The following is a 13,387-nucleotide window of genomic DNA, read 5'->3' on the forward strand; positions in this document are numbered from 1 at the left end:
CCAGCCTGGTATGGCTGGGCTCTCTGCTCAGGGTCACAAGATGGAAATCAAGGTGTTGGCTGGGCTGAGTTCTCATCTGGAGGCTCTGGGGGAAAAGCTGAGTCCAAGTTCATGCAGGTTGTTGGCAGGATACAACCGCATGGTTGTAGGACTGAGAGCCCTGTTTCCTTGCTGGCTGCCAGCCAGGGGCTGCTCTCACCTCCTAGAGGCTGCCCACATTCCTTGCCACATGGTCCCCTCCATCTTCCACGTCAGCAGTGGCATGTCAAATCCTTTTTGTACCTCAAATCTCTGATTACCCCTTCTGTGAGCAGCTAGAGAAATGCTGCTTTTAAAGGCCCCGTGTGATTAGCTCAGGCCCACTCAGGTAATCTCTTTTTTGTAAAGTTGACTGTGCCATATAACATAACCTAATCACCAGAATAAAATCTATCATATTCCCAGTCTCAGAGATCAGGCAGAGATTAGTACACGGCAGGGGAAGGAAATTGGGGGAGTTATTTTAGAATTCTGCCCACCTACCACAATCACCTTGCCTGTTGTGTTGAGAATACACTGTAGGGAGGTAAGAAGAGAAACAGGGAGATTTTTTAAATAATTCAGGTGAAAGGTGATGTTACCTTGGAGCAGGGTGCTAGTGGTGGAGGGGGTGAGATATAGTCAAATTCTGAAAGAACACAAAGGTAGAAGTGATAGGATTTGTTGAGCAATTGGATGTTGAGTGTGACTGAGAGAATGGAGTTGAGGAGAACTACATGAATTTTGGCCTCAGCAACTGGAAAAATGGAATTACTGTTTGCTGAGACAAGATGTGCTAAGGGAGTAATAGGTTTGGGACAATAAAGAATTTTGGGAGATGTTACTTTGAGATGCCAATGACATCCAAATGGAGACGTCCACTTAGTAGTTGCATATATGTACAAAGAGTTCAGGAAAGAGATCTGGTCTGAAGATACAAATTTGGCCATTGTCAGGTTATAGATGGTGTTTAAGGCCATGGGAGTGGATGAGATGACCTAGTGGAAAGAGGGAAGGGGTTCCAGGATGGAACCCTGGAGTAATCCAAGGTTAGAAGTCAGAAACGAGGGGGAACCTAAGGAGAATGGGAGGGAGCATGTGGTGAAGTAGAACGAAAACTAGGAGGCAGTGGAAATCCAGAGGGAGGTGGAAAAGAAGGATGATCAACTCATAGGGCATGTAAGACTCAGAGGGAGAACTGAGCTCTGGGTTTAGCAACACAGAGGTTAGGGACCTTGACAAGAACAGAGGCCTTTCAGTGGGGGGTGAGGATAAGCCTTATTCTGGTGGGTTTAAGAGGGAGCAGGGAGAGGAACTGCAGACAGTGAAAATCAAAAACTCTGAGCGGTGCTGGCCCTATGGCATAGTGGTTAAGTTTAGCATGCCCCGCTTCAGTGGCCTGGGTTTGCGGTTTTGGATCCTGGGTGCGGACCTCCACCACTTGTCAGCCATGCTGCGGCGGCAACTCACATACAAAACAGAGAAGATTGGCACAGATGTCAGCTCAGGGCGAATCTTCCTCAAACAAACAAACAAACAAATTCTTTGAGGAGTTTTGTAGTAAAAAGAGCAGGGAAAGGGACTGGGAGTTTGGCAGGGATGTGGGGTCTGGAGAGGATTTTTCTTTTTTTTTTTTTAAAGGATGTGAGAGATTATAGCATGTCTATACAGCAGGGGGAAAATGATGAGGAAGCAGGCAGAAGAAACAGCTGGAGCTATGTCTCTGAGTAAGCAAAAGGTGAGGGGGTCAGTGCACAAAGGAGGGCCTGGCCTTGGGCAGGTGCTGGGAGAGGTCATCCCTTGCTCTGGGAGGGGCAGATGTAAGTGAGTGTGCAGACAAGCTGGGCTGGTAGGAATTGAGGAGGTTCTCTTCTGATGGCTTCCATTCTCTCATTAAAATAGGAAGCAAGGTCATCAGCTGAGAACGAGCATGGGGAGGAGGTGCTGGAGGCTTGGGGAGAGGAGACGTGACGGAGTCCAGCAGGAGAGCAGGCCAGTGCAGGCAGGGCTCACCTGGGATTGCCAGGCAGTATGAAGAGGCCACTTGATGCTGCGTTGTGGATTTTCTTTTTAGTACAGTCAAACCATTTTCATCTTAATGAAATTATTACCATGAAGATTAACTTTTTCCCCTGGAGATTTAACAACAAAGATTTGAGTCATCAACGAGATTCTTTTGGGGCCATGTCAAATTAAACAGATGATAGCTTCTAGACATTGTGAGGTTATTTTGTTTGCTTTTGTTTATTTTATTTCATTTTTATGGCCATTAATTATTTCAAATCCTACTTTCCTGGGTCAACTTTTGCAGGTCTAATTTTTACCATGTGTTTTTAAACATTTATTTTGTGTTGATTGTTTTTGCCACATTTTCCCATTATAAATTGGATAAAATATGACAGTTATATGTGCTTTTTATGAGAAAATTGAGAGTAATTATCCTCAAATGTTTCTGACCCACTCTACTGTTTGACATTTGTATCTTAAATATTGCAAATTCAATTCTTCCCTATTCTTAATCACTTTGGATGCTAAGAGAAAGCAAGTGCTGGGCTCAAAATGTCTTCAGGATCAAAAAGACAGTATCAAAACACCCTGCTTTGCAATAAACTCAGGAGGTTAGGAAAGGAAGTGAGAAGAGGGGAAGGAGAGCATTCTGCGATCAGATTCTTTAGAGATCAGAGCTGACTTGACATATATTTTCTTTTGTTAGAAACTGAATCTTTCCAATGTAGTGAAAAGAGGGCAATAATAAAATACACGATATACCTATGTAGACTCTCCCACCCCCTACTCACCGCCGCATTTCTTTCTTTAGAATTCCCGATTCAACTTAGGTAATTACCCTCCCCCTTCCATGTTGCTAAGGAGGGAGGTTCCTCCTCATCCCTAAAAGGTGAGTCTTGATTAACCTAGTCCAAGCTTGGTACTTCATTCCCCTTGCCAGTGATTAGTTTCGAATAGACAAGTGGCACAAATCTGCCCAATGAAACATGAGGGAAAGTCTGCCTTGGGCCAAGGCACTTCTGGAAATGATTTTCCTCCCTGATACAACAGGCTATGAATGAGGGACAGCATCCTCTTCTGTCTTGTGAAATAGCTGTGTGAGCAAATGATGTGTTGCTGCAGCAGCCATGTTCGACCCTGAGAGGACCAGCTTGAGAATAAAAGCCAAGAATCTGAGAATGGCAGAGCTGAAAGATGGAAAGACCCCGGGTATTTGAGGATGTTGTTGGACCACTGCATCAACAAACTCTAGAACTGCCTTACTTCCGTACTTCCAATGACAGAAGATGCTAATAATAGCACAAGAGTAAAACTCTATAGTTTAAACAACTTTTGGTCAGGTATTCTGTTACTTGCAGCCAGAAACATTCTATCTGATAAAATCCTCATACAGAATCTGGGGGCTCTAAATTGTTGAGGACTAAACATCTAGGTGAACTACATGCCTGGGGGCCAGTCTGGTGGCTCCAGGATAGAAAGGACTGTATTTAGGCCCATTAATTATTAACTCTTTGCGCTTGGTTGGTTTCTGTACAGACTTCCAGGGGCAGCATTTATCACTTGCTCTTTGGTGCTCCCAGCGCACTTTGATCATTTACTAGAAGGATACTTAGCCCTTTTTATCATAGTTAATGTTTATGTTTCCTTTAATATTATGAATTATTTGAGGACAAGGGCCATATCTATCATTTTTATATCTCTAGTGACCAACAAAGTGCCTGGCATGTAGGAAATGCTCAATAAATATTTGCTGAATTGGAGAATTACCTTCTGTTGACAAGTGTGTGCTGGGCGCATGATCCCTGAAGCGGATCCAGTAGGACGAGGGAGTTAGGTCAGAGGAACTACTGCAGATTAGCTCTTGGGGGAGGATATAACCAAGAGGGCAAGAGAAAATTCTCCATGCTGACTATCCAGCCAGCTGTTCAAGGAGTCATCCTTATCTCTGCCCCTTCCCGCACTCTTCACATTCCCATACATTAAGTCCTACCTCCAAAATACGTCCTGTTTCCTTTTACATCTCCAATGCTACCCCTCTGTCCAATCTGCTATCATCTTTCACCCGGACAAGTGCCCCCCACCCCCATCATTATCTACACAGGAGTCAGAGACATATTTTAGAAATGGAAATAAGATCATGCCACATTCATGCTCGGAATAAAGCGAAACTCCTTTCTGTGTCCCTCTGTCCTCTCTATCACACTTTATATTTGTCCTAGCACATATTACTGTCTGAAATTACTCATGTGCTTGCCTACTACCTGCCTGCCCCATGGACTGTAAAGGCCCATGGGAGCAGGCTCCTCATCTCTACTGTTTAGGGCCACATGCCCTGTACCTGCAATAACACCTGATGTGCAGTAAGCATGCAATACATGTCGGTGAGTTAACAAATACTGCATCTGGCCACTATAGGACCTTAGCCTGAAGAGGTTTTAAATTTCATACTAAAAGAGTTTCCTTCCTGGAATAAAAGAATAAAGGAAAACAACAGGGTAATACGAGCCATCCATGAAACTCATGGACCTGAGCGTGAGCAGGCCGGGCTTTAAAACAAGTGAGGAAAACAAGGAGGTCTCAGCCCCACAGAGATGGTGTTAAGACTACAGGGGCCACTCAGGCAGTTTTGGGGGATCCAGTGTGAAGTCAGGAAGAGGTGGGTGGTAGTACCCACTTGACAGTCACCCCTCCCACTCCCTCTTCCTCTGTTATACATCCTGAGCCACCGCGGCCCTCAGGGCGCCAGGAACAAAGTCCCTGTCGGCTTTTGGCTCTGCCTTAAACTACTTCTGCTTCTTGGGTCTTAGATGCTGAAATATGTGACCTAAGCCCATGGGTCTACTTGCTTCCCCAGTGAACCAAATAATGAAGAAAGGTGCACATTAATGTGTACAGTTAACTAAAGCAAATGATTTATCATTAAGTTCAAAAAAATTTCCTAGGAAGTTACAATTTGGAAGTACGATATAAAACTGCAAATACAGTACTTGGCAAAAATAAAACAGCTAATTCAGAAGTTCTAATTTTGTGGTTTCAGTTTACTCTCAGATTGAGAGACACACCCTCTTTTGGAGGTCATAATGGAGCTGTGAAGACTAAAGGTAAAAATATTTACAAGATACTGATTTACAACAATGAAAGGCTATAAAGCAACGATTAATCATTAACTTAGAAAATATCCCACCAAAGCATTTCTTTAAAATAGTTATTTATGGGGATCAGCAGACTCAGGCAAGGCTAGAAGTCAAAAGATTTGGATTAGTACTTACTCACAGAGCCCTAAACTTCTATGCCTCAGTTTCTTCAGTGTAAAAAGTCAAGATATTAATATCTTTCTGTGACATGGATTTTTCCATGAGGTTCAAATGAAATAATACAGCGTGCATTAGAAACAAAGCAAGTGTCATTCAGTGCAGGTAGTAAATGTGGACCTACTACTACTACTAAAAATACCTAATAAGACTAGCCAAAAGTGGGAGATATCAGCCCTAGGCTGGAAGTTGTTGTCTAGCTACAGCTTTATATAGGAAAGGGGGTATCAGAAGCAGGCGCATTTCCTCAGAACACTTAGCATACGGGGATCAGCTGCCATAAAATTATAATACAGGTATACAAATGGGAAGTTGTATCATTCATACTAATAGGATCACATTAATTTTTTTTAGTTGAAGTATAATTGACATACAATATTATACTAGTTTCAGGTGTACAACATAGTGATTCAATATTTTTATATGTTATGAAATGATCACCACCATATGTCTAGTTACCATCTGCCATCACACAAAGTAATTACAATATTATTGACTATATTCCCTATGCGTGCATTATATCCTCGTGACTTACGTATTTTATGACTGGAAATTTGTACCTCTTAATCCCCTTCACCTATTTCATCTATGTCCCCCCAGTCCCCACCCCAAAACCAGCAGTTTGCTCTCCGTATCTATGAGTCTGTTTCTGTTTTGTTTTGCCTGTTTATTTGTTTTTTTTTTTTAGATTCCACATATAAGTGAAATCTTATGTACTTGTCTTTCTCTATCTGACTTATTTCACTTAGCATAATATCCTCTAGGTCCATCCATGTTGTCACAAATGGCAAGATTTCATTCATTTTTATGACTAATAGTCCATTGTACATACGTACCACATCTTCTTTATCCATTTATCTATTGATGGACATTTAGATTGCTTCCATATCTTGACTATTGTGAATAATGCTGCAATGAACATGGGGTGCATATATCTTTTCAAATTAGTGTTTTTATTTTCCTTGGATATACACCCAGAAGTGAAATTGCTGGATTGTATGGGAGTTCTATTTTTAATTTTTTCAGGAACTCCATGCAGTTTTCCATAGTGGCTGCACCAATTTACATGCCCATCAACAGTGCACGAGTGTTCCCTTTTCTCCACATCCTTGCCAACACTTGTTATTTCTTGTCTTTCTGATAATAGCCATTCTAACAGGTGTGAGGTGATCTCATTGAGGTTTTGATTTGCATTTACCTGACGATTAGTGATGCTGAGTATCTTTTCATGAGGGCCACATTAATTTTATACTTGATCACAAGCTAACAGAATGATTTAGAGTTTAAGAGCACCAGCTCTAGCGTCACACCACCTGAGTGTGAATCCCAACTCTGTGCAACCTCGAGCAAGTTCCTTAACTTCTTTGGTAGCCAGCCTCCAAGATGGCCCCCAGTGATTTCCAACCCTAGTATTCATGCCCTATCACATTGTATCAGGGTTAGTTTGTGTGACCAACAGGATACAGCAGACACGATGGCACACCATGTCTGAGATTAGCTCATAAAAGGCACTGAAGCTTCCTACTTGGCTACTCTCTTGGATCCTTCATGTTAAGGGAAGCCAGCTGCCCTGGCACTCTATGGAAAGGCCCACATAGTGGGGAACTGAGGCCTCTAGCTAACAGCCATGTGAGAGAGCTTGGAAGTGGATCCTCCAGCCCCAGTCAAGCTTTCAGATGACATCTTGAATGCAACCTTATGAGAGACCTTAAGCCAGAACCACAGAGCTAAGCCACTGTGAAATTCCTGACCCACAGAAACTATGAGATAACAAATGTTTGTTGTTTTAAGTTTTGGGGTAATTCATTGTGCAGTAATAAATAACTAAAGCATCCTCTCAAAGTTTCTGTAAATTGTCTGTAAAAATGGAGATGATAATAGTACCTCTTTCAAAAGGTTGTTGTAAGGATCAAATGAGAAATATGTTGAATGCCCTCAGCCCAATACCTGGCACAGGGGGAATACATATTAGCTATTACTACATCCTTGTGTATTTTCTCTTCTACAAGCAGGATGGTCTTGCATGTATTTACAGTCACATTCCCCATAGGCCTCAGCACTTTGTTAAGTCAAGTCATAACATTTCAAGGACACTGATCTGGCTCTAGTCAGTTCCTTTACATCGTCTTTGTCTGACCATCAATTGGGCAAATAGTCTTCTCTTTTTCTCTCTGATCCCTTTAGGGATGAGAGGCAACATGTCTAAGGGGGAAGTATAAGGCCCATGCTATGGCAAGGGAACCAAAAACCAAAATAGCTGGCCTGAAAAAGACCAACCCACTGACCTCAGGAGCTCTTGACAAAGGTTGACAGCAGTTAACTGAGCTACCTGGAGTAAACTCAAGCTGTTACAGAGCACACTGTTTAGAAACTGTCCTCAGAAATATACAAAGCTTTCATTCAGGCTCATTTCTGTGCTTTTCAACCTGGACTAGATCCTGGACTTCCTCAGGTAAACTTCATAGATGTTATCTTTTTTTCTCTGATTATTCCTGTCTCTTTCACGTTCAGGTTTTCTTTTATTACGGATAAATGGGTGAGCAGTCAAATTTCCTATGCACTGAAAGAAGGTATTGAGGAAATTTACTGCTAAAGCATTGAAAAGAACAAAAGAAGAACAGATATGTTTCTATCTCCTAATAAAACTCAATAATAAAACTATTTGACAAATAACAAAACAATAATAAAACCATTGACAAATACCAGAACTCAATAATAAAACTGTCAAATATTTCAAAAACTCAGCCTATAAGACAATGTAAAGGAGGAAATAAAGGGATCACAAATACTGAGTGAGAAGGTTTTATTGCCACTAAGCCACGAGGATTTCTATAATTCCACTAAGAATAAAATATTTTTATATATTTTACTGCTGAGTCTTTGGGAAACTGAATGTTTAAATATGCAACATCCTTCTATAATAGAATATTTGAGGGATTTAAAACAAAATACAATCCTTTATTATATATACAGAAGGAGGTGAACTTTTAATTTTGCTTGGTGAAATGCGTAATTCCTGACCTCAAGGAGTTTTTATTCTAAAAACAATTATGACAATAGTATTAAGTGTCTCTCTCTCTCTCTCTCTCTCTCTCTCTCTGCTTTGGGTGGGTCTAGTTCTGCTAAAGTCAGAGTTTCATAGGAAACACTCGACTTTCTCTTAAACCAACCTCTCAGGATGAATTTCGGTTTGCTCATTTCTTCCTCCTTTCTTTTGGCTGTTTAGTTCTTTGTTTTCCATGTAATCTAGGACTTTGTTTCATTTTTCTATCAACATCTTTCTTTTTTTTCTTCCTTCCTTACCTTTCCATTTATATTTCCTCTCTCCCACCTCCCTTCTTTTCTTCCTTCCTGGTATTTGTTTGAGTTTAAACCTAGATTGACAATCTGGAGGACATTTCTTGGTTGATGACTCTGGATCCTTTGTAAGAATGTTGTCCCTTACTGTGGCACAGCCCAGGAATGGTATTGCTGATTTAGTGAAAATGCTGCATTCCTGAACTTTCATCTCTGTCCCTTATGATAAGGCAGGAGTTGACACAAGATGATTTCTCTTTTCTCCTGAAATATACATACGTGCCAATTAGGAAATATGAGAAGGAAATAACTTAGTGGTAAGTGTAAATAAAGCACACAATGAAACCACATCTCCACCCAGTTGCCCCAGAGGCAACCTTAGCTACCCCCCCCCCCCTTATTTCCTACGTTTCCAATTACCAAAGTCTAATCGTTCACATTTCTAAGTTGCTCTATAGCCTCCAAATTCTGCTCTGTACCATCAGTTTCCCAGGACACTTCCTTGGCTTCCCCTCCAGCCTTGGCCCACTTCAACCTCCCCTGCCACTGCCATGCTCAACGTTTCAGGCATGCTCAGATTTCTCCAGTATGCTCCATCATCTACAGGTTAAAGTCAAACTCCTCCTGCTGCCCACCCTCCTCTCTCGCCGGAGTCCTTTTACAAGCCTAGATTAGACTATTTGATCTTGTGTCTCTCTGTTGACTCACAAGGCATTCAAGTTTTCTGGAAAACCTTATCAGATGGTTATCTGACGTTAACTATTCAAGTCTCCCCACAACAGAAACCTCTTGTGAGAAATCTTCCCTCACTTTCCCAGAAGTGATCCTTCTAACCACCAGGGAAGTTTGCTCAAGCCTGTCTAAACTATCTCATTGAATCATAATCATAGTTCGATGGACACATGTGAATCTTTCAGGAAGTCCCCACAAAGCGGACTTTCTTGAAATCTGTTCAAATTTCATTTGGAGAAGAGACTAAGTGCTACTTAAGGGAAATGGCAGTCTGCATGCCCCACCCAGCAAAACAAAATCCCTGTGGTTAACTTAACCAAACCACAGGGAAGGCAGTTGCATGACCCTGGCTCCTCGGCTATTTTGCTGTCCATCTCAAGTGGCTTATTAAAGTTTAGTGTTCCTTCCAATTTGCCTTAACTGAAGTTCCGATAGTTACAGTTTTACCCATCCTTCCAGTGATGCTGTGGTGCCTCAGTGATGTTTCAGAGACAAATGGGGGATCCAGGTTACTTTGATTTGTTTGTATATCTGTTTCCCACTAGACTGTAAACTTCTCGAAGTCAAGGACCTTCATATTTATAAAATTTAACCTTTGTATTTGCAGCAACTAGCACAATGCCTAGAACATAATGTCAGCCATGTGAATAGTGATTGTATGGATGATGCATCCTTTTCCCACAACACAGCTTTGTGTGTGTGGTTGTTTAAATGTACCAAGTATCACTTTATGAAAACAGTTATATTTTAACAGTTCACCACAAGAGTCAAATGTAAGTGGACTGATGTCTGCCATTTAATAGTTTAAAATGATGGTAACCATTACTTTCTTAAGTAACTAGAAGTCATTATCAATAGGTCAACCCACTCAGTTATTTAACCTTTGGCACCTTTGCCCTGGCCCTGAAATGGCAAGGCAAACACAGTTTTTGACAGCTCTACAAACTAATCCCAAACTGTCACCTTGAAATCTGGATAAGACTCCCTCAGTATGTAAGCACTGTCTATGCATTTCCTGGTTGACTAGACCATCCAGAGACAGTGCTTCAGTAGGCTGCCAGAGGGTGTAATACCAAAATGAAAGTAAATATTTAAAAAGAAAGTCGGGCCAGAGGAGACCCAAACTAGTTATTCTCACTTGTTTGCATCCAATAGTGTTTATTCCATAATATGAATGTTTTATATTCAGAGTTAGGGCTAAACTGGAAGTCAGGCAAGCTAAAAGAAATGAAGGGGGCTTGATATGAAAGAATCCACCAAAACATCACTGACCCCACCCCTCTCTGAACATTACCTTGATGATTCAGCTCTGCAATACTGACTTCTAAAATGTTCAAATAGTTATTTGCCTGCATCCCAACTCTCAAATTGATGAATTTCCATCACCCCTGAAGGAAAACGACCTGGGTGCCCTGTGCGGTGTCTTTTCTCAAAACTATTTTGGGGCTTTCTTTCTTATATTTTCCCTCCCCTTAAAGACATCCTGACTGCTATTTGGGATCTTTAAACATTGCCTCTTTTCCTTTGAAGATCACAACCACAAACTTCTTTCTTAATTTGAATTTAATACGTATTCAATTTAAATTTAATAAAAAGAAATTCTAAGACTTTCCCCTAATTTCAGGACTACGTATGTGTTACACATAAAAAGTGGCTGCTGCAAGGCTCGCAGCCTCAACACTAGATACGAGGTGAGGTGCATCTAGCTGCTGCACTAGAAGCAGCAACAACGCCAGGGAAGGCTCAGCCACAACCTGGTGCACTGGTCCAAGCCCCCAGCGGAATCCCCAGTTCTCCTCAGTGTGGTAAGACACTGGTCTCCAATTGTCTTATCTTGTTCAAATGTTTCAAACTTACCGTCTTTGTTCAGCAGAATCACGGGCACAGTGATGACGGTGACGAGCACAGCCGTCCCCAGCAGTCCCAGCAGCACCTTCCACACTGTCTGCAAGCCAGTCAGATGAGGTCCAGTTATAGCGAGCCGTCTGGCCCCACTCTGGGTAAGAGGGTCGGGGCCCGGGCTGCACTTGAGGTAGCAAGGTTTGCCGATGGGCGCGCACTGGCAGAGGGGCACAGTGGGCTGGGAGGGTTTGAGCGTGCCAGTCGGAGTTTGCAAGAGCGGTTGCCCTTGAACTTGTGGCTTCGGAGCACATTAGTGTTTGCTTCTCTACGCCTGCAGGTCAGAAGCCAAGTGAGGATTCGAGCGTGCTTTTGTTGGGTGGCTCCACGGGTCCTCCGAGGCTCGGCGACCCGGTTCTAGCAGAAACCCCGCGGGTCCGAGAGCTAGAGCTCTGGGATGTCCCTTCACCTGTCAGAGGGTGGCCCTAGAGCTTCCGCCGAATGGGAGTCTCTGGTCCCGTTCTGCGAGCTTTGGGGCAATTTAGGGAGGGTTTGGTGAAGAGGCGCCTACAGCTCGACCCTGGCGCTGGGGAAGTGGGAGGCGCGCCGCTCACTCACCTTCATCGCTGGCGTCTGCTCAGGTCTGAGCTTTCGCGGCAGCAGCGCAGGCAGGAGTCAGGCGAGCCGCCCCGACGCGCGGCCAGCTCGGCTGCTCCGGGCCGCGGAGTCACTCGGCGCTCCCAAGTTGCGGCCCGAGTTAAACATTAGTGAGCGCCCAGCCCGCTCGGGTAAAGGGGCGCGGGCAGGCTGCGGGGCGGGCGGCGCGGGAGAAGGCGCGCAGGGCACCGGGCACTGGCATCCCTGCCGGGGGGCGCCCGAGAGGCGCCTCCTCCCGGCTGTGCGGGGCGCGGGGCGGCTGCCGGGGCGCGCAGGGTGCGGGGGCCCCGGGGACGCGCGGGGTGGGGTTATGAGAGCCCGAGCTGCGTGAGCCGGCGCCCGGCATCCGACGCGGAGACTCGAGGCTGCCGACGCCGGGACCGTGTCTGTCTTAGCAGTAAGGGACCTTCCCACTCAGCTCCTGCAACTTCGCGCGGACAGGCGACTGAGCCGACAGAGGGCATGGGGCTCTGCAGACTCACAGAGCTCACTGCTAGCAGCTGGAACTAAAACCCAGGCCCCTGTCACTTGCCAGTGAAAGGTATGTTGGGGGAAAGTGGGGTGTCTGGAAGGCAAAGAAAGAGAAAAGGTGATTGTTCGCTAGTGAATGGCATTTAGAGGATTCATCCTCCACAGGGAATTTCTGGCTTGTTTTGCAGGCTTACCTTCTCATCAAGACGGCAAAAATAACACTAACAATAATGTGGAACTTAACTTTTTCCCAGCCTTTGCTTTAAGCATTTACTGTGTTTATTTTACAGGGAGGAAGCCTAGGCACAGAGAGGTTAAGCTGTTTGGCCAAGTCACAGAGCCAGGAAGTCGTGGAGCCTGAATTCACAGTCCATGCTCTTAACCACTACTCCATGTGGCCCCTCATTCTTCAGTCTTGCAGAGAGGATTTGGGGAGGAGAAAAAGGTCAAGTGTGGCTTCTCCTTCCCCCTTCTCTTCATTATGTCTTGTAGGTTTGTTAATTCGTTCATTCATCCCCACATCCTCCCATTTATTCTACCCATTCTGCAGATATTGGAGTGGCTACAATGTACCAGACTCTCTTCTGGATACTGGGGATAGAGAAGTGGGACAGCACAGATGAGGTCTGTGCACTTGGCACTTTCAGTATAAAATACACAGGTAAACATTTGCCTTTAGGGCCCCTCTATGCCCTCTTCCTCTCTTGAGGATAAGTACTCCTACCCCCAAGAGGCCTCTTCAGCTTGCTCACTGCAGCTGAAAAGCAAAGCCTCTGCCCATAGTTAGAGGTAAAAGACTAAAACTGAAAAGTCCTCTGAGGCATTAACACATGGTTATGAGTAAATTCAAATTTCCGTCCTTTATCTCCAATCTAGACTTTGCTTCTGAACTCAGGGATCTTTTCCCCTCTTGACCATTAGTTGCTTATGATACATACATACATACATTCACCCACACCCACCTCCAGAGGCTCGAACTTCATCTCCTCTATCAGCCTTGCCTCACCCTTCTCTCGTCATCTCTGTTGTCATTAAAAGTCTCCCCAGAGCCAGCC

General features: G+C 43.9%; 1 protein-coding gene across 1 annotated transcript in view; it reads right to left on the reverse strand.

Annotated features, from left to right (window-relative positions):
• Nucleotides 1-12,023, reverse strand: part of DPP4 (dipeptidyl peptidase 4) — an 86,139-nt gene extending 74,116 nt beyond the window's left edge. The window contains exons 1-2 of the mRNA XM_087435294.1: nt 11,823-12,023; nt 11,223-11,310 (exon numbers count right to left, since the gene is read on the reverse strand). Coding sequence (XP_087291420.1) covers nt 11,223-11,310; nt 11,823-11,828 — 94 coding nt within the window. The 5' untranslated portion in view covers nt 11,829-12,023. The remainder of the gene's footprint in view (nt 1-11,222; nt 11,311-11,822) is intronic.
• Between the last annotated feature and the right edge of the window lie 1,364 nt (nt 12,024-13,387).

This window comes from Ceratotherium simum, chromosome 9 (assembly GCF_057802395.1).
Source record: "Ceratotherium simum simum isolate JZ-2026a chromosome 9, ASM5780239v1, whole genome shotgun sequence".
NCBI classification, from domain to species: domain Eukaryota; kingdom Metazoa; phylum Chordata; class Mammalia; order Perissodactyla; family Rhinocerotidae; genus Ceratotherium; species Ceratotherium simum.